Genomic DNA, 25,975 nt, shown 5'->3' on the forward strand with positions numbered 1-25,975 from the left:
CCTTTGCTTTTTTATTTGATAACATCTTGGAGGAGGAAGAGTGAAATAATAGTGACTCAGATTATTATGCTCACCAAACCCAACTGTGCTATGCCTTTTTCACATACATAGGAATTCAGCATTAAGCACCATTGACCCTTTAACCTCTCCCATCATCTTATGTATAATTAAACACTCTTTTCTTAAAAATTACAATGAAGATGGCTGTCCTCTTTAACCAAGTGGCCCTCTTTTTTCCTCTTGATTAGGTAACAGACATTAAAGAAAAACTGAAGCTTTCCAAAAAGTTCTGGTCAACTTTACCATACACCATCTGCAAAGATGAGAGAGTAACAGCTGGCTCATCAAATGAAGAGGACTGCTGGAATGGGCATACCAAAGCAAGGTGAGAAGGGCTGCTACCCTCATACTGCTCTTCTGGTTCCACTCAGCAGCATCATGATGGGGGAGTGATTGTGGCACCAGCCCTGAAGAGGGCACAAAAATAGCAGTAGCTGCTGCCACTGACACTTAACTGTCCCATGTAGAGTTACTGCCAAGGGCACTCAAGCACCTAGTTACAGCTCTCATTCCACTTCAGGACTTGAAACAGTTGGCTGTTTCTATGTTTCAGGGTTACTTACAAAACCATTTAGAAAAGTGTAATAGGAAAAGAAAGAAACAATTAATTGTCCCAGCATAGCTAGAAACTGGAAGTACCTATCTTCAAGATGCCATTAAATCTAGAGCATAAGCCATTTTGAATTTGCATGGCCTGTTAGGATTTGAACATGGAGACTGCTTACTGGTTTGATTCCAGGTGGATAATTTACTCTGCAATCTCAAAGAGCACTTTAGCTCTGTATAGTGTTCCTGTATAGTGGCTGATGGATTGTGAAGCAATTTACTCTTGGGATCTCCTACTGGGATAAAGCAGAAATTGGAATTTCAGCTCTTTTTACTATTTACTGGCAATCCTTTGGGTTATTTGTTGAGTAAAACTGCAAAATACGTATAAAATAAATGAAACGTTCTCAGTCATCTCACTTGGAAGGCCTGACCTTATGCCCTGTTATCCCAGAAACCATGAGCATCTCCTTCTCTTTTTCAGCAAATTTTCTCTAACTTTCACATTTGAAGCCAGCTTGGATCAGGTTATGATGGGGCTGTTACAGGCAGATTTGGTAAGAGTGGCAGGAGTTCTGCAGATGTACTGAACAACTGAAAGAGGGGTCCAGGTTTCATTGTTAAGATAATGGTCATTGGATTGGTCAGCTTACAGTTTGGATCAGTAACAGCTGTGAGTACTACTGGCATGAGGTAAGTTACAGGCTCAGGGTGCCCCGTAAAGGCTTTTTTCTTACTTGCTGTGATGCAGTTTCAGGTGCTCAATGCTTAGAAACAGCTAGTAGGTGAAAATTAGAACAAACCTGTCAAATGTGGAATGCACAAAATTGGCTGCTATTTGTCTTAAAAACAAACATGAAGAAAAACAAATAACAAAGCATAAGTCCCTGTAAGCCAACTTCTTTACTGTTCAGGGCACTGCACAAAAGACCTACCTCGCTTCCTAATGTCTTAAACCCCAGGCACTGAATTATCAACAGAGTTCACTTCACAGGTCAGTATAGATTTATGTATAGATCCGTGGACCCCAGCCTGAGAAGCACTGTAATAAATCTATCCAAAGGAATAAATATTGTTACCTGTCAGTCAGTGCACAGGCACTTGGGCCCATTACCTAAGTATCCTATGACATATGAGATAGGCAGCTAACAGAACAAATCAGGAACATTTTTATACTACTACGTCCATCTTAAAGTAATAGTCTGACAAGTAATAACAAAAAGAGTTCTCCTATCATAGTTATACTTGTAGCGATGTTTTGTACATGATGGCCCCAAGCAGGTGTATTGTGCTGGTTAAATTGACAGACCTCACAGCTGGCTAATGTGTGCTGCATCATAAAGTCCACGTTAATAAGGGATACACGCTGATCCTTTTCAAAAGAACAACAATACAACCCTGTTAAAATCCCTCTTGGTTTCCCTAAATAATTCTAGCTCTTGTACCATCTGCACAGCTGATGTCTGTCAGCTGCCTTTAGTCCCAGCATCTCTGCAGTTAAGGGCCTCATGTTGTCTTAAGTTTTAAGAAGTAGCATATGTCTATCTAAGCCCAGATAGCTTTTCTTCTTCTGAGTTTCAAAGAAGTGATTCTCTTGCAGTCTTCCTTTGGCAGTGTTTACATCATAGGAAGCCTGATTATTTTCACGGTGCCTTCTGGGCTGAGTGCTGTGGGACATCTGAGAAAGTCTGTCCTGTCATGATTGCCATCCACTCCGTCCTTGGTCAATTTAATGCATATATTTTGTTGGATGCAGCATCATAACTGGCAATGTCTCCTAATAATACAGCATCAGTAGGAACAATTAACTTTCTTTTGTCCAGTTTATATTTCATATATATTCACAAAGGAAATTTATAGTCACATTGAATAATGTAATGCAGTAATTGCTTCAGGTAGAGAGAGCAGTCATACATCCGAGATACAGCATTGTTATTTTGGTCTGCACCTGCAACAAAACAAAAACTATTACTCCAAATATCATTGAAAATGTGCTTAACAGTGAATATGAAATTGGCTGCTGACTAGGTGCAAGGCTATTCTTCATTACTGTAGCATAAAGAGAAAAGCATGTATTCCAGTGCATATTCAGAATAACGTACTGGACAGCATGAACAAGTGTGGCAGAATCTGGCATTTTAGTTAATTAAAGTCTTGTTTCCTTACTGCCTATGTTCTGCCCTGCAACCTCTACTCATCTTAGGCCTTTTTTTACCTTGTGGTAAATTTAGGCATGCATTTTGAATTCCAGAGAGAATCACAGAAGCTAGAGATAGAAAAGACTAGTCGGGTCATCTAACTCATTCCCTAGACAGTGAGCACTGAAATATAACAAAAGAGAAACTGTTTTTTCAAAAAAAAGTGTTGTCTGTGGTGCTAGTGGAGGAAGAAAACAGAAATTTAGAACTGAGATGCTCTTTGCACTTTTCAACTTGGACTCTTTAAATGTTGCTTATATCAGAAAATCAGTGTTACAAAACTAGATTACAGAAAATAGAAGTTATTCTTTCTTTTGAAAGAGGTGTCCTTGGATTAACATTACACCAAGGTCACTTGTGATTATAAAATCCCCTGCCATCCCTCTACTTCCATGTTTTATTAATAGAGATCTGATAGGTTAATCCAAGGACACCAATTAACAGATAAAGCACCGAGCGATGAGAATATCCATTTGGATTTCTGGAAGGATGCACTTGGCATAATGCTGATCCTTGATTTAGAAAAAGGTATTTAATCAGGTCAGATACAAAGTTAGGATGGAGGAGCGAGGCAGATGAATGGTATAGCACTGGGAAAACATTTATGATGAGATGGATGGAAGCATTTTTTTTGTAAAACCCTTTTAACCAAAATCAAAGCCAAGAACAGCTACTTCAAGCCTAGTGCCCTTCAAAAGGGTACCCAGCAGGGCTTCCCTGTCACATCTCATATTCACAATGATCAGAGAAACACATACACAATATTTTTTTGAAGAATTAATATCTTATGAATGAATGCAAGAGACTTGGGGCCAGACTTTTAAAGGTGCCTATGGGGATGCCTATGCTGTGGCAGCAGAGTGCTCAGTCTTGCTACCAAGTAAATAAGCCTGCCCATTCCCACTCAGGTTTCCAGTTTCTGAAGGCAGCAGCTTGGGGAGCACCCTCCAAGCTAACCTCACAGCTTCTTTTCCAGAGTTAATACCACAGTGGAGCCATGGAGCAGGGCTCACTTTGCTGGTGGCAAGGCTGAGCCCTCTGTTGCCATGGTATAGACATACTCTAACCTCTGTGAAAACCATTGGGGAGCACCCAAATACTTTTTAAAACCTGGCCCAGTGGACAGCACCCTGGTCCAGTGATCAAAAAGAGTTGCCCTATATGCAGGTGAATGAATGTTCAATGACAAGTGCTCCTCCCATCATTTAACTAACACTATGAAATGTACAGAAGTCTCAGGCTTCTGAGCTAATTATGCCAAGTTACAAAGTTTTAACAGATATAAACTAAGCTATCCAAATATCATTATTAGAAAAGTAGCATGTGTTCAAGGGTGGTCTCAACCAGGTTGAAACTTAATTTTCCTCTTTTTTACCATTCACTTTAGCTGTGGGAGCAGGCACTGGCCAGTCCCAGGGAGTTTGGTATGGAACCTTTTAACAGCCTTAACTACCCTGAGCATCTAGTTTTCTGATGAGCAGAAAACAGGGAAAGAAAGTCACTAATGTCTTGTCTGCACTAAGTTACCAATTCCTGCTTATAGATTTCTTCAGTGAGTTCAAATATTGCAAGTAGCCAAAGCTACTTGTTCAGCACCATTTGAGAAACGGCCTTGTTACACATTAATTTTAAGTAGATCCTGGAGCTCTTAATTCCTGGATTACCCACACATTAACACCTGAAATTTAACTTTAAGCACACTTTAGGCAGCTTAAAGATAGACCACTCCAGAGAAGGTTTCTCTCCAGTCTGTGTTACCCAGCTCATGTTCCATTCACGTTTGGCTACTCCCCACAGATAAGCCACCCAAGTTGCAGTCCTCCAGCATCCCAGGGTGCAGTGTCCCTTCCTCCACCCTCCTGTTTTCTGTGGACAAACTTTCCACCCCCTGAACTCTACTAACCAGGGGACAGTCCTGACAGCAAGCCACTTCCTCTTTGTGCCTCCTGCAAGGTTTGACCTTCCTAGCTTCAGGGTGCAACCCTGTACAAACAGCCTATACAGTACATCCCAGCTAGTCAGATCACAGGGCATGGGCAGGTCCAGGAGGGAAGTCTAGGAGGATGGGGGGAAGATCAGGTCCCCATGAGCTGAGGCTTCCTTCCCAGGGTAGGGTCTTCCCTCACCACTCCCACATCCCTGCCACCCCAGGAAGCATGACCAGCACCCGCCACACCCCAATCCCAATTTACTAAAACAGGAGACCTTCTTTAATTTATTTCCTCTTTCCTTATTTTCAAATTATTTTTCTTTTTTAGCTTTTACTTCTTTTTATTTGATCCTTTAGGGGCTGACTTCCTTCATTTCACCACCCCTCCCCACCCCTGTTTCCTTTCCACATCCCATTTCATTACCCACCCTCATCCCATTAGCTCTCCACCCCCCAGCTTCATGTTCCTGCCCCTCCAACCCATTTCTGACACACACCCCCCACCACCTACAGCAGGGGTAGAAGCCTGTCCTGGCTCACCAGCCCTCTAGTAGCAAGTCACAGCTGTGCAGGTTGGGGAGTCAGAGAAGCTTTTCAGCCTTTAGGTGTGACTGTCTAAACTTGAGCTAGCCCTAACACCAGTGAACATTTGTGCAGCTCAAAGTGCATTGTGTAAGAAGGACCAAAGTATGGTTAAACCCAGTTCTCAACAGGCAAAACAAAAATTCTATTGGTCTTGAGTTTATTTTTTCACTACAGTTTCCTTCCAGTGCATTGGCAAATGAAACGCAGTTTCTCTCTGTGTGTCCCCTTGCACTCTGTCTCAGTTAAGCAAGTGGCTAATCCCTGCAGGGAATGTCCAATGATCAAAAAGAGTCATATGAGGTGATCTGGTTCACCGAGTAAGTCAGCTTTCAGTGGCACTCCAACTTCTGCAGTGTTTGTTTGCCTATCTATCTTGAGCAAGAGCCTTTGCTGTCTTTTGTGTTACTTACCTCACAAATCTGGACATCTGTAAAAGCCACAGCACTTACTGAGTGGAAATCCCCAGCATTACAATAAATAACTGGTGCAGAATATGGGGAACAATGACCTTTAATTTAGATGTCATTCAAAAAGTAGAAAATCCATCTCTTTTTATTTAACATCCACCATAAGTGATCTGGAAAGAATCAAATGCCATTTTTAGACTTGCAAAGAGAGAAAGTACTCTGGAACATCAGTAACATATGAAAAAAAATAGATTGTGGTTTTAAACAAGCTTATGTGGGACTTTCATACGATGGACCAAAAAGCACTTCCATTGTGTCTGCTGATGCAAGCAAGAACTGTGGAAAGGCAAAAAAGGAAAGGAGAAATGGTTTTATATTTTAGAAAACAATGTAAATTATACCAAGTCTGAGCAGGAAGCAAAATAGCAGAAAGGAAGCTGTAATATAAAGCTCCATTGTAATCAGAGAACATCACTATACTTCATCTTAGTGCTCCTGGGAATGGGAAGCACTGAAGCATACCCCATTCACCTACTTCTGTCCCCATATGCCAAACCCAGAAATGCAGTAGTGAAGCCACTCCATGTGGGGGCCCAACCCAGGAGCTCACAAGACTTCTCCAGAGAGCTTGAAAGTACCTGTAGGAGGTGCCCCCAGAGCTGTCTCTGTCATATTTCCACGTTTGGTGCATGCCAGGAAGAGAGCGTGAGCAGCTCTTACCTTAGCATAGTCCTAACATAGCACATCAACAGCACTGCAATACAAACTTACCCAGAGGGTCTGAGCTAGTGGATTCCTTTCTGGAAGAGAAAAGAATGAACACAGATCCAAGATAGTCTTTCCTGATCTATTTGTATTTATGAGAGTAATACAGTTCTTCTTGTTGTCATGCACAAAAAAGGAATGGTTAACTACAAGAGAAGCAGCAAAGCTTAAAATACACAGGGGTATCTCTGCTTCCAGACCTGCAACAAAAGCAGCTGTGTTGAACAAGTTTGCCCAGCCAGCCACAGATTTGCTGTCAAAACTTGTCCCTAGACTCTGCTTCCAATTTTGTATGACTTGACCCTACCCCACACACATCAAAATGCTTTTGTCAGAACATGTGCTTGGCTGTCACTCAGAGCCTGTTGCTCAAAAAAGCCCAACGTTTTATGTTTCTCTGTCTGTACCCTTGGTTTAAAGGAAGGCTAACAATTTTAAGCCTTTCTCATTCAAGAGAGAAAGCAGGTGAACCGGTATGATGATAATATGATGGTAGCTGTCTAAATTTTTCATTCATGTACTTAGAAGACTGGGGCCCTGATTCAGCAAGGGAGTCTAGCAGACATTAACTTTAAGTGCTTAAAAGCCAATTTAAGCACAACTAAATAAATGCTTAAGTTTCCTGCAACTTGTAGCCCAGTAGCTCAATTTTCAAATACATATACTGAAAACTGAAAACAGGTCTACATCTTCTCTACCCTACAGGGCCTGTTGCCACTTCTGCTGTAGTGGCAGCAGTAAGTCAGCTGGTCCCTCTGATGGGGCTTTTCTGGCAGGAGGAGACTTTTTACCCATAGACCTATACCAGGGCTGTCCTCCACCTAAGAGACCAGTGACATGTGCCCCAGGGCCTGGCCTGCTGTGAACCACAGGCCCCCAGACTGCTCCAGCCCCAACTGCACCACATGTGCAAGTTGTCCACTGCCTGCATCATTACACATGTATACAGGCAGACATTATACTGCACACACAGGTGGTTCCCCCCACACACACACTGCATGCATGGATAGCCCTCACCTCAGCTCTCACTCCACCATGCCATGCTGTGTCCCATGTGCACCATGGATTGCACCACTTATTTGAGTTACAACAGCTAGGGAGTGAAATCAAAGCCAAAACAGCTCAGCAGCAGAACTTCTAATGTAGACCAGGGCTAAATCAATATGAAGTGACCTACCTAATTATTTTGAGCATCTTAGGCTGAGTTAGGCATTTAAATTTAGGTTTCAATTTCTACCTTTGGGTACCAAATTTTAAATGTAGGCATTGAACAGTTAAATCTATCTCACTCTGAAACTAGGCATTTATACAGGCACTGATATTTTATACTTTGGAAAGAAATCTTAGGCCACTGACAGATGTTGCAGTAATGGTGTGATTAACATGTTAATGTCACCATACATTGCAACATGCAACATGTTTGGGGAGTTTATGGCATGATAAAATGGTAAACAAGTCACAAAGATGTTCCACATTTAACGTAGAATGGATTTGTGGTTTGTTTGTTTCATGCCTTAATTTGAACATGCAGCATGCAACATCAGGCAATGTGATACAGCTTTAAATGCCCCTGTTCCTTAAATGGGGAACCTATTCCCCTCTGCCCTCCACACACATGATATTTAAAACCATGCTGTACAGCCAGATGCTGGTTCTTCACCAAGGACAGCTGAAGACCCAGGCTCCCTCGTGCCCAGCTGCATGCACTTCGACACTGAAACCATGGGGGCAGCGTGCTTACAGTTTTTGGGATCAGGCATAAAATTCCTCAGATCCAAACTGTCTGATCACTTCAATGTCTACCAGGGGCCTTAGCTATCCATTGCAATAAACTTGTTGTGCTCTTATCTTCAGCACTTTTGTTTGAAGTGCATCTTTCTTATGGTAAATAAGCTTTGAACTACCTCCCTACATATGATTTATTTAAATCTTTCATTTTTCATCAGTCATAGCACAACAAACTAAACTTATATGAATATTTATGGTTGGAATCACTCAATTCTCTGGAGGGTAGTGGGAGAGAGAGAGAAAGCATCAAGTCCAATTCCACAACTGAACATATGAGAACCACTTGTCCCCTTAATCTCCTTTGGTCTCCAGATGGGATTTGAACCTTGCTATTCATGTTATATTGAATATATACAGGAAGATGCTCTTATTGTAATAAATTCCCCAAAGAAGTCACACTACTCTCATACAGAGAATTTACTGAGGATTAAGTATATCATATATACTAGTTTCTACTTTTATTCCTAACCGTAAGGCAAAACAAATCAAGCATAAAATGAAACATAAATTAGTCATTTGAAAGCCTTGTAACCTCTCTCTCTGTCTGCTGGACCCTTTACTGCTGTAAAATCTGTGTGCTTTCCACATAGTTAAAAATCATTATAATAGGACTCCTTCTTTCTTTTTTCACAGCCTGTAAGAGAAATGTATGCTATATTTTGTAGTTTGTTTGCCTCTGTGCATGTGCAGGAGATGGAACAGCTGGCAAAACAGAAGAAATGAGCTTTGCATTTTGTTCTGAATACCATGAGGTGTTTATCCCTTACAGAAGTTCATCTGATAGTTCCTAATATCATCTGCTATGGCACTAGGAAGACTCCTTTCATGATCATTGTTTGGTGTTAAAGAAAGGCAGAATCACAGAGGAAGAAATAAACTTTCAGGAAGTGAGGGCAGCCCCTTGAATTCCCAGCCATGATTCAATCTTTTTGTCACTTTGGGAGTATTTTGAAGTTTGATAGATTTCCTTGGGGATAGGTTTCCTCCTCCGTCAGTTAAGACTTATTTACCAAAATTGCAAGATTACCCTGTTTTTGTTGCTATAGGAGACTAGAGATGGGACTTCCTTTTTAAAATCTATATTGTTTCTTTGGAGCATGAACTGGATGGACCTTTCATTCATGAGTGTTTTTCTGAACAGCAATTTAATTGCAAGCTGTCTGCACCAATTTCTTCCTACTCCCCTACCCAGAGGAACATTAAGGCCTCTCATCCAGCACTGGATGAGATGTCTAAGCAATAAGAACATTAACAAAGCTTACATTCAATCCCATTCTCCTGGTAAAATCATTCCCCCTATTTTTTTTTCCTGGTACATGGTAATTTTGAGGCCCTCAGTTTTTTGAACAAGATATGCTAAATTTGTTGTAAGAGTCTAGAGGTGCTTTGTGGCCTTCTGGTGTTTGTAAGAGGGGACAGGATACCTCTGCCCTCTTGGACTCAATGTCTATCACACGGTTTCCTGAAAAATGGAGGGGATTGGACTTGATGAGCCAGGTGGTTCCTTTCAGTCCTGATAAAAGTAGCAAGGACACTTTATTTATTTGTTTTTCCTTGTGGGAACAGAATTTTCAAAATGATTCTCACAGTGAACAATTACTGGGTGAATCACAACAGAGCTCCTGGAAAGCTGTAGCCTAACCAAAAAATTGTTTTTAAGGCAGCTGTCCCACAGTCTGACTACATCAGCTTTACTCTGGAGTAGAATAATGCATGCGCACCAGGTATTTCAGCTGTGGAGACATTTGATGAATGGATGTGCTGCTCCAGAGGCTCAGGTAAAATATAACTTAGGGCTTAGCTAAGCCACAGAGCTCCTGTTCTGCTGCCTCCAGGTTGTTCTGAGATATTATCTTCAATTTCTGCCTTTAGTGATTCATAACCCTGCAGTCTGCCATTTTCTCTGCTATGAAGGTGCGTCTGTTTTTTCACCACCGTTAACTTCTGAATAGACCGCAAGTATCTAGAAAGCCTCATTACAACCTTGTTAACTCTTGTTACAGTACTAGTGGATAATCAGGAAAAAGAAGCTGATTATTTCCAGCAGTCTTATATTGTTTAGTATGTTCAAACTTGTGAGGGGAAGCAAAGAGGACCTGAGGAAAACTGGGAGGGAGAGGAGGAAGCAACACTTACCTCTGGTGCAGGGGGAAGCAGACCTGAGAAGAAGGCTCAGCCACCAAGGTTTTGTAGCACCTGCTCCTTCAGGATTGGAAGGAAGAATGCAGGTGTTGGCATTTCAGACCTGGAAGAAGGACAGAGCATGGGGGAGCAGCTGCAGAGGATGGTGATGGGAACTGGAAGTAGTTGGAACTGTCATTCTCCTGCAGAGGACATTGGAGAAGGGCCAGGAGTCCAGAACGAAAGGGTCAGAAGACCCCTAACCAGGCCCAGGACTCAGCTGGCTGGGAAGCCAACTGGCTCAGCAGAGACAGTGAGATGCAGGGAGAAAGTGAAAGTGAGAAAGCAGCTCCAAACTGTGAGTCTTAAAGGGGCCATACCCCTTTCTTTACAAGCCAAGCTTTGTTTGTTTTTTGTTTTCTGAATGGATTTTCCTTTATCCTTTTCCCTTCTGGACTGTGTTAAAAGGAGAAGGAACAAAGGAGAGACGCTTTGTTTATTCACATAATTGAGGGAAGGACTACTTATGAATTGAAAAACTAACTCCAGGAGGAAAGTGATTTGAGTTTGCCTTGGTTCTGGACTGTTCTTTTATGAGAACCCATTAGTAGAAACTGATAAGCCCATGTGGAAGGGCGAATTGATTTTGCATTCACTGATTTCTGAGATTCAGGATGGATTGTTTGGTTTATACTCAAGCATCAGATTGATTCAAATTTGCTGCTGTTGTGGCTTTGCGTGGGCTGATTAAAAGTTAAATGACAGGTACTACAAAAGAGCCAGAGACAAACTATCTATGGCCCAGATTTGACTGGGTTGCAGACCGAAGGTGACGCAGCTAAGCTGCAACTACAAGGGACCACTAACAGTCGGTTGACTTCAGTGATCATCAGGACGCAGACAATCTTCATCTGTTTGGACATGGTAAGAGTGGGGTGTAAGGGGAGGAGGAGCCCCATGAAGAAGACCCACTGAGTCAGTAAAGAAAGATAGTACCCAGCCTGCATTAACCTCTTGATATATATCAAGGAAACACTGCATGGTGGGAGAGAGGCAAACATCACAGGCTGTGTATTTGAAGAACCTTCCCAATTTCCTCATGGCTCACCCCCTCAAGATCGCGGGCCACCTAGGACCACAGCCATATAAAGGAAAGTGTGGGTCCTTTACTAAATGGGGAGGCAGTCTAGTGACAGAGAATGGAAAAAAAGGCTGAAGTACTCAATGCCTTTTTCACTTCACTCTTCACGGCAAAGTCAGCTCCCAGACTACTGCACCTGGCAGCACAGTTTGGGAAGGAGGTGAGAAGCCAATAGTGGCAAAAGAACAGGTTAGGGACTATTTACAAAGGCTGGATGTGTACAAGTCCATGGGCTGGATGCGATATACCTGAGGATGCTAAGGTAGTTGGCTGATGCGATTGCAGAGCCACTGGCCATCATCTTTGAAAACTCATGGTAACTCATGATTCCCAGACAATTGGAAAAGTGCAAAGAAAGGGAAGAAGGAGGATCCAGGGAACTACAGGCATATCAGCCTTACCTCAGTCCCTGGAAAAATCATGGAGCAGGTCCTCAAGGAATCCATTTCTAAGCACTTGGAGGAGAAGAAGGTGATTAGTAACAGTCAGCATGGATTCACCAAGGGCAAGTCACGTCTGACCATCTCACAGCATTCTTGCAAGCAAGCTAAGGAAGTATGGGTTGGTTTGATGAATAACTGTAAGGTAGACAGAAAACTGGCTGGATCATCAGGCTCAGAGGGTAGTAGTCAATGGTTTGATGTCTAGTTGGCAGCCAGTATCAAATAGAGTGCCCCAGGGATTGGTCTTGGGAACTGGTTTTGCTCAATATTTTCATCAGTGACCTGGAAAATAAGATAAAGCGCATCCTCAGCAAATTTGCAGATGACACCAAGCTGGGAAGAATAGTAGATTTGCTGAGCATAGGGCTAGGATTCAGAGAGATCTCAACAAATCGAAGGATTGGACCAAAAGAAATCTCATGGGGTTCAATAAGAAGTTCAAAGTCCTGCATGTAGGATAGAACAATCTCATGCACTGCTACAGGCTGGGGGCTGACTTGTTAGGAAGCAGCTAGATTATGGAGACTGGGATCACTTGAGGTGGGAGGTGATATTTCAGTAGTCAATGAGAGATGATAGGGAAGATAGGAATGGGCTATGAAGGAACTTAGAGGTTAAGATAAGCAGTTTATGTTTGAATAAGCAGATAGAACTACTGGAAAGAACCAGAGAGATGGATGGCATGAGTCAAACCAGGAGGTGAATAAGATGATCTTTGCAGAAGCATTCTGAATGGATACAAACAGGGCAAAAAAAATTGTCAAGACAAAAGAGAGAAAAACATGCAACAGTAAGAAAGATGAGATGATAAAGGCATGGGCTTAAGTTTTAGTTCTGCAGATGGATATGAAAGGCTATCTCTTATAGATGGTATGTAGAAAGAGTTTGTAAGACATGTTTGTAGCCTGGATGCGAGAAACTACAAATAGGTGCCAGTCAAGGATGGCTCTTCCATTAGAAACATGAATGACAAGCAGGAAGTTGCTGTTGTCCACTGATCAATAAAAAAGCTTGGAGAGGGAAAGGCTGGAAAAATAATAATGGCTTACTTAACCTACAGACCAAATTCACATTATAATTTTTTCCAAATTACCTACATAAGGGTATAATATCTTTACATAACAAGGGGGTAAAACATTAAAAAAACTACAAAAATCAATAGGGTTAGATTCTCTGTTATACATTAGCAAACTTCAAAAGAACTCCATTCTTTTATATAGCATTTCTCAAATCATGGGAGATACACCCTCTGAGGAGTGGGGGAGGAATGAAAGGTTCCTAGGCAAGACATGGCAACTGCTGGTGCAGGGTGGTGGGGGAAGTGGTGGCAACCAGCAGCAATTGGTGGCTTTAGTAACAGGGGAACAACAGTATCTGACTCTTGTGTACTTCACCGAGGAAAATTTTGGGGGAAATACTTGTTTTACACTAGCTGAGGACTTGATAAATCTTTACTGTGGTTTTCAGAGGCAGAATATATCCTGATACGGATGCGAAGAGTTAGCGAGTTAGATGTGACTAACTGCTCCTTTTTTCCATGTGTCCAGCCTCTTTAAAAAAAGGTAACTGTTACACTGATAAATTAACTGAGGCTTTTTTCTACATAGAAAATGTTTAAGACAGTGAATATTAGCAAATTGCTTAGCCTGGACTTTGCTCTACATTTCTCATCTCTGAGAGGAGTGAGTCAATGATTCTGAGTCAATTATATAATGGTTCTGAGTCAATTACACCTGCCCACCTCTGACCTGGGCTGGGTTGTTCTGTCCTGTAGCTGGAAAAGGTTACCTACCCTACCCCAGCAGTCATTGGTTATATACTGAGTCAGTGGTTCATTCTTTTCTATAGATACCTACCTGAGATTATGAACGATGGGCTGACCAACCAGATCAACAATCCAGAGGTAGATGTGGACATCACAAGGCCAGACACCTTCATTCGTCAACAAATCATGGCCCTACGAGTCATGACAAACAAACTGAAGAATGCATACAATGGGAATGATGTGAACTTCCAGGATACAAGTAAGCTACTGAATTAGTCAGATGCATAGCCATCTCACTGAGCTCCCAAGGCAGTGTGGGGAGACACAGGGGTATGCCAACCACTGTAGACAAGGAGGACATGAGTGGGGGAAAGGGAAGGCTTACTCATTGGAGCTACTGCTTCCACTGCCACTGCTACTATTGTAGCAGCATCAGCTCTGCTCCAGCAGCAGTAGCCTCATGGCAGGGCTCCCTGCAAGATAATCCTGGTGCCTCATTTTCTCCTTCCCCTCTTTTCCCATGATACATGCATACTGAGTGTAGGGCTGTACCTCCTCTAGCAAAGGCTCCTCAGGGGGTAGTATGAAGGAAGCTCTATTCCACTCACTATTTTCCACTCCCCTCCACCCCAATATACCACTTGATGTGGTGCTGTGCTGGCAAAGGCTCCTGGGCGTAATTCCAGTGCCCACTCATAGTCAGCACCTGCCTGGGACTGGTGCCCCAGTCATCCCACTCTAGTTACACTACTGGATTTAGAGAAAAAAAAATCTTCCAAAGAAATTCATAAATGATTCTATGATAGAATCTTTCCTTCAGTATATTAATCTGTTAATTATGGTTTATTTTACGTAGCCCTGCATTGCAATAGAAAAAGAATACAATGACTTGTCTACAGAACAATGTTATACCACCTCAGCCTAAAGTCTTCATTGAATGTTATAGGTTAAATGGTGTTGATTTAACTGATGCAGCCACCTATTTGGGTTTTAAATGGGTTCTTTTCAGATTATTTTAAATTTATTGGGAGCTGCTGTAATCTAACCAAAATTAGCTGCTGTTAAACCATAATAAAAGTGTATTCAAGGAAGTTTTCATTAATTTAATCAATTGTTTTATTTGATGCAGCTTTACCAGGAAAGCAAGGGCTAAAATCACTCCTGTGTTGTTATTTCCTCTCAAAATTTGCTGGATAACAAGCTCATTAAAGATCCTGCCTTATCAGGCTCTTCCCTGTAGAATCACAGCTGTGCCTGTTACATTAAGATGTGATGCAGCAGACCCTCAGAAATGAACTTCCTTAGTTACCTTTTGCTAATCAAAGATTAAAATCTAGTCCTTAACAACTGTAGAGGCCATTGATGAACAACCACAAGAGAGGGTTGGGATTTTCTAGGAAGAAGCCATTTGTTGCTTCAAAGGTAAATGTACATCTGGATAGATAATTGACAGATTCAATAGAATAATAGAAAAATAGGTCTAGAAGAGACCTCAGGACATCTAGTAGTTCAACTCTCTGCTCAAGGCAAGGTCATTCCTATCTGAATCATTCAGGACAAGTGTTTGTCTAACCTACTCTTAAAAACTTCCAGTTACAAAAGTTTCACACCCCCTCTAAGTAATTTATTTCATTGATTAACCATCCTCATAATTAGAAAGTTCTTCCCTCCAACTTAAATTTCTATTGTTGCAGTTTTAGCCATACAGCATTCTCTTTATCATCACCCTTCAGGCATTAACAGGGATCCTGGTTTTCTGATAATATCTAGTTTTGGGCACCACACTTCAAGACAGAAATGAAATCAGTCAATCAGAGAGCAAAAAAAATGATTAGAGGTCTGGGAAACATAACTTACAAAAAATTTTGGAAGAATTTAGTCTGTAGAAGAGAAGACTGAGGGCAACAATAACCAGGGATCCTAGTTTTCTCTGATAAAAAAAATCCCCAATTTTCGGGTTTAAAATAGTAACCCAAAATCCACATTTTTCCATGATTAAAATGAAATACCACTTACACATAACATAAATATAAATTGGGGATTTTTTTTTTCTGTCAGAGAGAACCAATTTTTTCTAATTTGTTCACTTCTGTCTTGAAGTGTGGTTTCTAAAACTGGATATAACACTCCTGGTGAGGCCTCACTAGAGTTGAATAGAAAAAAAAATTACTTCCCTTGACTTGCAAACTCCTATTAATATAGCTCAGTATGATATTGGCTTGTTTTGCAGCACAGGCACACAGCTTACAGCCTATCTCATACAAAATGGCTAATTAAAAGGAGCAAACATATATTAGAAAAAGCATAAATGTAGGTTAAAAAGTGAAAAAAAATTCTTAATTATTTGTGGAATAGTCTTACTTCATCACCCTTCCAGTACATTTAGAGCTTACCCCACTGATAATCCTATGATCGTTGGCTGTTTTTGAAGGACAAGACAACGGATCTGTGGGATGAGTGTTTTAATCAATCCCTATGTTTGTTTTTCTCACCTCCCTGTGCTAGGTGATGAAACCAGTGGCTCAGGAAGTGGAAGTGGTTGTACTGATGACATCTGTCCTACTGAGTTTGACTTCATCACTACTGAAGCTCCACCTGTTGACTCAGACAGAAGAGAAGTGGACTCTTCAGCAACCCAATCTAGCCAGTCACTCCTTACATTGTTCATGCTCTGCATTATCCTTGTACTGCAGAAACAATGGAGATAATCCTAGATCTGGTCAGAGAGACTGTGTTTTAGCTACAAAAACAGCCAACTTTCTTCTTTTCTTACACTTTTGGACAAAGGACCGTGCCACAAATACTTACCGTTTTCTATGAAAAGAGAGCAGTACTGCAACCTACTTTCCTTTTTGTTTTCCCAAAGAGTACGAGGTGCCAGAATGAACTGCTTCCTCTTTTTTTCAGAAATGTCTGAAGACAACGTCACTCAGCGTTCTTTCTCAAACCTTTATTACAGGAGACTTTCTGAGCTTCATTTTCTTTTATGCTGCAGCTGTAAAGGGATCTTACAGTATATGTTTTTCCTTAACAAAAAAGAAAAAAAAAAGAAACAAACAAAGAGAACAATTTTCCTTCTAAATCAGGCCAAACCGAAGACTGCTGCATTTTCAACAAAGAACAACAACAAAAAAGACAAAAAAGGAACAAAAATGCAAAAGTTCTCTACTGACAGCCAGGCCTCCTTTAGGAGCTTCTATAGGGTCATCAAATGATCATTACTGTTGTGAGGAAGTCCGAATTTTTTCTAACACAAAGATAAAAGTATGTCTCAGTGGTGAATGTCTTGCACTCCATCTCCCAACAACATCAAATTGGTATGAAAGTAAAGAAGCTTAAAAAAGAAGCGTACCCATATCTTTTGACATTACAGTAACACCACAAGGCTCAGAGTATCATGCTACAGTTGCATAGGATTTAAATCATAATGCCCAGTAAACATTTGAGTAGTGGCAGTATTTCTCTTAGCTGTTTTCAGTATTTATCCATGTTATATATTTGGCACAGATTTCTAGCTTCCCATCAACAAAGGTGGCTATGCTAACCAACAAATCTTCCGACAAGGGTTTGGACATAAAATTATCTCTTGTGATATAATCTCTTTCCTTTTGCCACAGTTTTGACATGGATTAGAATTTTCTGCTACTGTATTCATTATCCTACCAAGATGACAGTTCTCTAATGGACTGGGAATGGTGATTGGATCAATCAGTGAGGTTCACATATAACTACATCCTTTGTGTCAATTACTTTCTGTATCACAAGGGGTACTTTGCTACAAAAAGTCAAGACAAAGAAATATATAGTACTGACATGGAGATTTCTTTCACTTTTTTAGTCTTAGTATGATCATCTATTTTTATATATATAAATATATATATAAATCACAGATTTTAACTTCTTAATTACAAGCTCAGGGTTGACACATCTTTGTAAAGAAAAAATGTTTTGTCAACCAGCTCTTCTTATTTTGTGCTGCTCTGAAAAGAAACCCTTTAATGACTGATGAGCATAAGAATGAAAGAAGAGAACTTTTTACATATCCAGTTGTCCATTTCTGAAAAAGTTGCAAGGTGGGGGAGAGAACCCTTTTTGCGTGTGTTCATTTGTGTGGGCATGTGAGTTTGTGTGGGGTGCCTACAGAAGTATACAGAGCCATGTGACTTTATTTGTGATGGCAGTTGTATTCTCAAATGCTTGAAGAATATGTCACTTTAATAATCATTGACTACATAGTTGTGTCTCTGGATAGAATATTGCTGGTTTATATTGGATTGTACAACCCAAGGCTATTTTAACACCTGAATGTCAGGTGGTAGGCAGACATCAAACCTGTCCCTCCCCCAACCATAAAGGGCTTCTGTGAAAATTTTGAGAGATATGAAAATCATTTCCTAAAAATGTATGTCCTCATTCCTATAAATATTCTAGAGTTAGTATGGACAAGATATGAAACACTTTAAACTAAGCCAGCCACATAATAATTAAATTGTTGAACATGTAAACTGCATATGTTCTAATCTCTTTTTCTTGTCAAATTATAATTAGCTACCAATTCAACCATTGAATTAAAGTAGTAAACATGTGGTACAATAGGAAAAAGTATACTTAAGCACTTTTACCAAAATATTTACAAACTAGCAACATATTATATCACATAAGAGAAATAAATTGTAGGCTAAGACACTGTATTCCTTTTTATGTTTTTGTTGTGTATTTAAAACTGATAAATTCCTGTATTGTTGATCCAATTCAGTATTATATGTTTTCATGCAGAAGCCACTAGCTTTATGACCATCTTCTGATTCATGTCACACATTTCGTAGCTAGATTTTTGCAGGTTTCAGTAATTCTGACAATTTGCTTTAATGCATGCTTTAGTTGTGAAAATTAAATCTCTTTGGTAACATCATCAGTCGAATTAAAGCCAACTCAGACAGCAAAATTGTCTGACTGGCAGACTGCTCCAGTCTAAGCAGAAGTTCTTTCTTTCTAATTCCATCACTAACTAACATATCCAGGATCACAGGAAGGATATTTTTAAAACTCTTCCATGATCCTCAGACTCCTACATAATTATTTGCTCTGCTGCACTTCCCAAGACCTGTTCCAGAACACAAAAGGTTTCAATTTCACTTTCTCCATTAAGCATTTATTCTGCAGTACCTGATGCTAGTCCCACCCAATTACCCTGTGTCCTGATGGTTATATAGTATGTAATGACATAAACCATATCCACCTCTATTGGGCAAAGCAGAGATAAGGATAAATTTTAAAGCAAGGCAATTCTGACTCCTTTCTTTCTTACTAGTTTTGGCACAGGTTAGGTCACCTGGGGAACTGCACTAAGCTGCACCAGCAGGGCATGGTTGAAGTGCATAGCTGGAATCTATTATACTGTAGTCACTGGGCACTGACAGACATGCAGCTCCCCACTATAACTCATGGCACTTTATATGAAGTGCTATGAGTTACAGTGACCTCTTCTCCATGCACGCCCGCCCCCTCCCCCCCAACCCAATAGACATTTGCTGTTGGGTCAGGGGAGGAAGTGGGGGGGCGATTAAGCTACACTTCGGAGCCAATCCAGGAGGAGCTGTGTGTCTGCAGCCTCTATCCCCTAGACACCTCCTCCCCACACTTCAACCTCTCCCTCCAATGTAGTCTGCAAAATGGGAGAGGCAAAAGGGAGGGGGAGATAGCTGCAGGCTGGGATTTGCCCAGCCTGTGCTGGGGGTGGGGAGGGTGGCTTGCAGCCCCTCACTTCAGAGAGGTGCTCCAGCCTACCCTCCCCCACTCCAGCACAGGCTGGGCAAACCCCAGCCCACAGCTCCCTCCCCCTACCTTCTCCCCCTCCTATCCTGCAGACAGCACCAGGAGTGTGGCTGGGCTGCATCAGTCCAGTCCTGCTCACACACAGGGACTGACAGAAGTTAATGAAGGTGCTCTACTTTAGAGCACCTTCATCTGAACCTACATTATATGAGGGTTAATTTGTCACATGATCAGGCACTTTTGCTCTGCAGCCATGCACTTCTGTCAGGGTACAGCTATAGAGCACTTTCAGGGAGCCAGTCGCATGATAAAACATCACTTCTTTGAGTGCTCACTGATCCCATTGCCTGTATCTAGCACCTCTTTGGCAGGAGACTTCAGGAAGGAAGGGACAGGAGCAGGTGAATCCCCAGTAGGGGACTTGCAGGAGACTTCTTCTTTCTTTTCATTACCTTAACATTAGACAGAGTTTGGACTGTAGGACAGGATCTGTTCCATTAAAACAAATTCATTTCAGTGTAAGCTGATTGGCTTTACTGCACCTACATGAGGAATTAATTATTTTCTATAGTATTTCCCTTCTGTTTGCCTACTATTCAGAAATGGTTCAGTGTCCTGACATGGCAGTCCTTTTGTATGAGACACCACATGCACATAGTTCATGCTACTCTCTAAAGCTCCCTTTGCACAGATGATATTTTTCTTAGACTTAAGGAAGCTGTTAAATCTAAGGAGCACATGAAATTGGGAATTAGGAAATAAAAAGTGCTCACAAGTGTACAAATCTACATCATTTAAAGTACCTCTACTTGAACCCCCTTATTATAATAATTATTTTTCTAAAGATAATATTCTTTGTGTACCACCATTTCTTTTCTCTTAATCATTGTTAAAGGAAGAGATAATAAATAAGGATAATATATTCTACAGCAAACAGGACCTACATTCTGAAGTAAAGTCTCTTTATTGCATGGCATTCTGTTGTCACAGTCCAGAAGCCCCATGCATCTTTGGAGGATTTCAGTGAATTAGGTGTAGTAATGAATAACACAGTGGGTGCAGTAGCTTCCTGTCTGGTTTATTTTAGTATTCCCTTTATTCTGTGTGTCCTCACATTTGGGGGTTTCAGTGTGCAGCCAGCTTTTGTTTTGTACAACTGCAAGCTGAGTCACAGATGTTGTTAGAAATGAGGGAGTTTGCAACAGTGGGGTAGGAGGAAAGGATGGAAAAATCAGATTGAGATTTCCTGTTCAAAATGAGAAAGAGAAGAATATTCAATGTGTCGTAGGATCCTAGTAAAAGCCAACATATGTCAGTACATCACACAGCTTGTTCACATAAAGCTACTCATTCTTTACATCTTTTAGCATCTTCAAATGAATGGTAAATGTCATCCTAGCACTGAGTGGTCTTCTAAAGAGGAACATTAAAGAAGCAAGTTTTCACCAACTGTCTGAACCAATCCTGATCTTTTTCATGCAACATATGTATGATTTAGAACTGCCCTTGGAGAACTGCAAAGCACATGCTAATGCAAGTCATGCTTAACATCATCTCTAGTTATTAATCTTAACCAACCTTAAGATTTTCTTCATATTGTCAATACAGTTTAATTGCTATTTCATGAAAATATTTTTAACCTATTTTAACAGAAAAAAGAAACACCATGCCAGTTAATAAGACTTCTGTGATTCCCTCTTCACTTTATACATATCAAAAAGCCATTCAAACAAAATATAGAGACTATAGAAAATCTAGCAATAAAGTTGCCACAGATTTTTATAGAAGCTAGAAGAATACGTGCAAATTGCAGGTATTGACAGAGAACCCAAATTTGAAACTCCATAAAGCTGGCATTTATAACACTAACCAACAAATAATTGTTGGAATTACTAACCAACAAGTAATTCTCTACTTCTGCAGATCTGGCAGATAAGAAGGAATAGACCCAATGAGAATACAATATTCTGTGGAATTGTGAAATCCCCAAAATTGATATGGTTTCAAAGGGAGAGAAAAGATTAAAATGCTTAGACTAGAGGCAATGTTGTAAATACACTTTCAAAAAGTGAGACAGACAACAATGAACACCTTCCAAATAAGTAAAGACAGACAGACAGTTCACTCAATGGCATGTTTCCATTCTGCACAGCCACACACACTGTGATGATCACTGCAATTATGCACCTTTTGTTAAGAAAAGCAGTGTACGAAAATCTAGACTTCTTGGTTAACTGCAGCACAGAGTGAAAAATAAGTAACATGCTACCCTCATCATTGATGATAAGGCTTAGGAGGACTGAATGGAATCCTAGAATCAGAGGGTTCAATGGGACTTCCAGAGTCATTTAGTCCAAATCCCTGCATAAAAGCAGGATGCACTGTTCCTGAAATCAAGAAAGCAGGTTTAGAGAAGAGAAGCAGCAGTCTGAAAATTTTTTTAGCATCAGGGAAGGGAGCAGTCTTAAAGTTATTCCAGTTACACACTTTTTTGACAGGCTGTTCCATCTTCATAGACTTATTTCTTGACCAAAGTTATTACACAATTATATCATGATAACTTGATATTGGTAATATTAATTATCCTTGTACTCTACTTAGCATTGTTTTCAGTAAAATGACCATCTAGATTATAGTTTTAGCTTTTCTGGCAACTACCTAATTATCTTGTGTCACATCTGTACTTTATGTGTAAGATACTGGTTCCATTGAAGTCAATGAGGGCATTTTTATACGTGTAAGTGCCGCAGCGCTGGGCATTTTGAAAAGCGCCTGGCACTGTGCCACATGCAATTGTAGAAGCATAAAAATGTGCAGCAGCACTGAGAAAATGGCAGCAGCACACTTTTGAACTAAAACACTTTGGAGGTGCTTTAGTTCAAAAGTGCACTGCCGCTATTTTCTACACACTGATGCACATCTTGACACTTGCACAACTGCACATGGCGCAGCACTGTGTGCGTCAGCTCACATGCAGAGCAGACTCGATTAACCAAGTTTGCTCAGAGGCGGCGGATCTCTGCCACGTTCCCAAATGAAAATATATGTGTATAAATGCCTTTATAGTTCTGCCACTGACCTCAATGGAAATTCAAAAAGTGCTGGGCATTTTCTGCAAGATTTTGTAGAGCTCCTTTTTATGGAGGGATTTTTTGTAGTTTGTCATTGGGTTTCATTTAGATTCAAAACCAAAACTTACAAAATTTTCTGGGAAACAGACCGTAGCCCTGCCACCAGTCCTCACACGTAACCCACATGCAGGGAATCAGGAAACACTGCAGACAGAAGTGACTGTTTTTGCCCAACCTTCCCCTCAAGGGTAGGGCAGGTGTATTGGAGCCCCCCTTTCCCCCAAGGAGGGGCTCCAACTCATCCACCCCACCCTTCAGCACCAGCTGAGGAGCCACATGAATAAGCTCCTTTCACTAATTCTTCCCCCTCCCTATCTGAAAACAGCAATCACTGGCAAAGAGCCTTAGCCACTGCTATGGGAACCCGGGTAGACGGTCCCAGCCCCCAGAGAGGTTCCCTTCTCACCTGGAACCAACAGTGAACTTCTCTTTGGTCTGGGGTAAGGTTGTAACTCAGAGCGCTTTGCAGAAAATCTTCTGGTTAAAGCTGGGAGCTGCACTTCTGTCTGTACCCTAAGGCTCCCAACTAAGAGGTACCCTTCCTGAGAGAAACAACCTGATTTCCAGAGAAACTTAATTAAAACCAAACTATTTCATTTAAATGGTTCCATTTACCTAACAGCTCCAATTTCAACTTGTCTCTGACCAGGTACCTTCTGTATTATGCCTTCTGTATTCACATATGGATGTCTCAAGTGCACTCTCCATGGTTTTTCCCCCTTCTCTATTCCAGCCCTAGTAAAACAGTAAACTACAAATTTCAGGAAAAAGGCAACCTCCAGTGGTACTGTTTGTTTGTTGCATCCAAAGCAACTGCATTACCAAGATCAAAGTTTGCTTTTTGGGGGTTTCTTTCATAACCAAAAATAGAGAGGCAACAAAAAGAAAAAAAACGTTTTCCCTCCTCTCAGCTAAAATGCATTGGTCTCCAAATTGCCAATATTTCCTCTAGTCTTTATTTAAGCAAGGGAAGCTAGAGAAGACAAATCATATCCTTCTAAAATCAGAAATCAGTAAGACATTTCCCAAAAAACAAGAGCAGTAGTTGGCTTTTCACTTTGAGGAGGAAAGAAGCAGGAAAGACCTCTACCTTGTCTAAAGTTAGAGACTAGTCCTTTAGACAGCTGTACTGTTGTCACTCCATGAGCTATTATACCCCTACAGTGCTCCTCTGAACTTGGGTGCTCCCACTCAGATTATCTGAGACAGATAAACTGTACTGTGTGCATTCCATCTACAGACTGTGATATTTTTTCTTCCAATAAGGACAGTGATGAGTGATTAGGAAAAGCATAGATTGCAGAATGAAACCCAACACGTTTTCATGTGAAGAGGGAAGTAACTGGGAATCAACAGGCCTACAACTGGACCTCACCACTATCTTTTTCTTTTCTTTTACTCTCAGAATTACTTTCCTTTTACACTTGATTTTACTAACTGGTAGTTTATCAACATGCAGTCAGGAAAAGGTACCAATCATACTTCTGAATTTTGAGATATTTGCTTAGCTTCCTTGCTAGGCCTCACTCTTGTCTCATTTTCTAGGCATGCAGTCTAGCTCTGTACTGGGGGAAGAATTCTGCTATCTTAAATAGAATTATGTGATGCAGAGGCCTCTACCCTAAAACCACAAATATCTGAGCCACAAAAGCTCATCCTGTTTCTATCTCACATTTATTTGAGTTACTAATCTCCAATATTTGTCCAGTGAGCTTTGTTCTAAAGCCCAAAAAGGGCAAGTCTCTGAGATGTGGGAGACTCAAGGTGGAGTCCCTGGTCTGACTTAAAACAGAACAGGGGCATAAGCCTAGGATTCCCACATCCCAGTCAATGCCCTGACCCCCAGGCATTTGCTTTTCAGAGCTCTCTCTCGCTCGCTCGCTCGCTCTCGCTCGCTCTCGCTCTCTCTCTCTCTCTCTCTCCCTCTCTCCCCATCCAGAAATTTCCTCCTAAATCCAATTCTGTTTTTTGTCAAAAAGTTTCTGACCAGCTCTGCTCTTAATCTTATGTGGTTTAAATGACCAGCATCCCTGTAGCTATCATTTCACCTAAAGCTAAGTCTAGTGCATAAGATGGTTCTCTCTTTCACTGAACAGCATAGAAATGGCTTTCAATCTTCCTTCTAAATAACCTCTACAGAGCTCTTCTATGTCTGCATTTAATTTAGCTCCATGCCTCTTGCTTCAGTCAGGAAAGATAATGACAACCAGAAACCTGAACTATCCTTTCTCTTCTTAACAGGATCTATTGCACCTTACGTCTACCCCTTATTTTATACTCCATAATCATCTATTAGTATAGTATTATGGCTTTTAAACTACACTTTGACTCAGTAGTTCCAGTGTGACAAACTATTGTTTTCTTTTCATGACAATAGCATATAGTTTGCATTTTCAGTTGTCCTGTTGTACTGTTCTTTCAGTAAGGCCAGTAACAAGGAATTTGCAATATTGCTGAAAACAGATAAGCTCAAATTCAGCATCATCAACAAAGGTCTAAGACTCATTCTGTATGCATTTGCTTTTGCTTGCTGACTTGCTTTGTTCCTATTTTATTTGGTTTTGGTTGTTTGATTGTTTGCTTGGGTGGGCTTTTCTCCTGATATTTGAATATTTTCAGTGTTGTTTTGTTTACATTTATATTAACTGTATGTGCATTAGGTTATATGCATGCAAGATACATATATATAAACCATTTAGATAATCACATGGAGTAGACAGATATTCAATAGTTCACTGATCTCAGAATATGTCTGTACAGTGCAAAGCAGTGACATGCAGAGATACCCAATGCCAGCTCTGTGTGTTCCTGCACTGAGATTGGAAGCAGTGTAGCCACATCATATCACGATACCCAGGCTAGTTAGCTGTACTGAGAAATACCAGCTATACTGCTTCTGATCTGTGAAGTTATAACATGCACTGGAAATCTCTACAGTGTATTGCACAGATATACTCTGTGTTTTCACATTAGCTACTTCTGCCCGAATATAGCATAGGGTCTGAGGAATCCTGATACAGGATCTAACTCCAAACGTCCTTCAGGATTTGGGGGGAAATTCATGTTATTAAAGAAAGCTGGGGTGGGGTGCAAAAGTATTTTAAAATGGTGTGATTTCAGGCATCTATGTGAATATGCACATGCGTACATGTGCTATTTCAGGCTTGTCCAACATAGGGCCCACGGGCCACCATGCAGCCCTCCAAGCTGTTTCTGAGGCCTGAGGTGCTGCGACAGGAAATGAAAGTAAACACTATACTTTCGTTTCGTGGTGGTGATGTGATACCGCTTCCTGTGAGGTCTTTGAATATGACTCGCCA

The 25,975-nt window shown here is 40.9% G+C and overlaps 1 protein-coding gene across 1 annotated transcript in view; it reads left to right on the forward strand.

The window, feature by feature from the left end:
* The window catches only part of GPC6 (glypican 6), a 1,120,836-nt gene extending 1,104,083 nt beyond the window's left edge, over positions 1 to 16,753 (forward strand). The window contains exons 8-10 of the mRNA XM_014518541.1: positions 249 to 385; positions 13,833 to 14,008; positions 16,255 to 16,753. Coding sequence (XP_014374027.1) covers positions 249 to 385; positions 13,833 to 14,008; positions 16,255 to 16,457 — 516 coding nt within the window. The 3' untranslated portion in view covers positions 16,458 to 16,753. The remainder of the gene's footprint in view (positions 1 to 248; positions 386 to 13,832; positions 14,009 to 16,254) is intronic.
* The last annotated feature ends 9,222 nt before the right edge of the window (positions 16,754 to 25,975 follow it).

The sequence above is a fragment of the Alligator sinensis genome, unplaced genomic scaffold (genome assembly GCF_000455745.1).
Source record: "Alligator sinensis unplaced genomic scaffold, ASM45574v1 scaffold740_1, whole genome shotgun sequence".
Classification (NCBI taxonomy): Eukaryota; Metazoa; Chordata; order Crocodylia; family Alligatoridae; genus Alligator; species Alligator sinensis.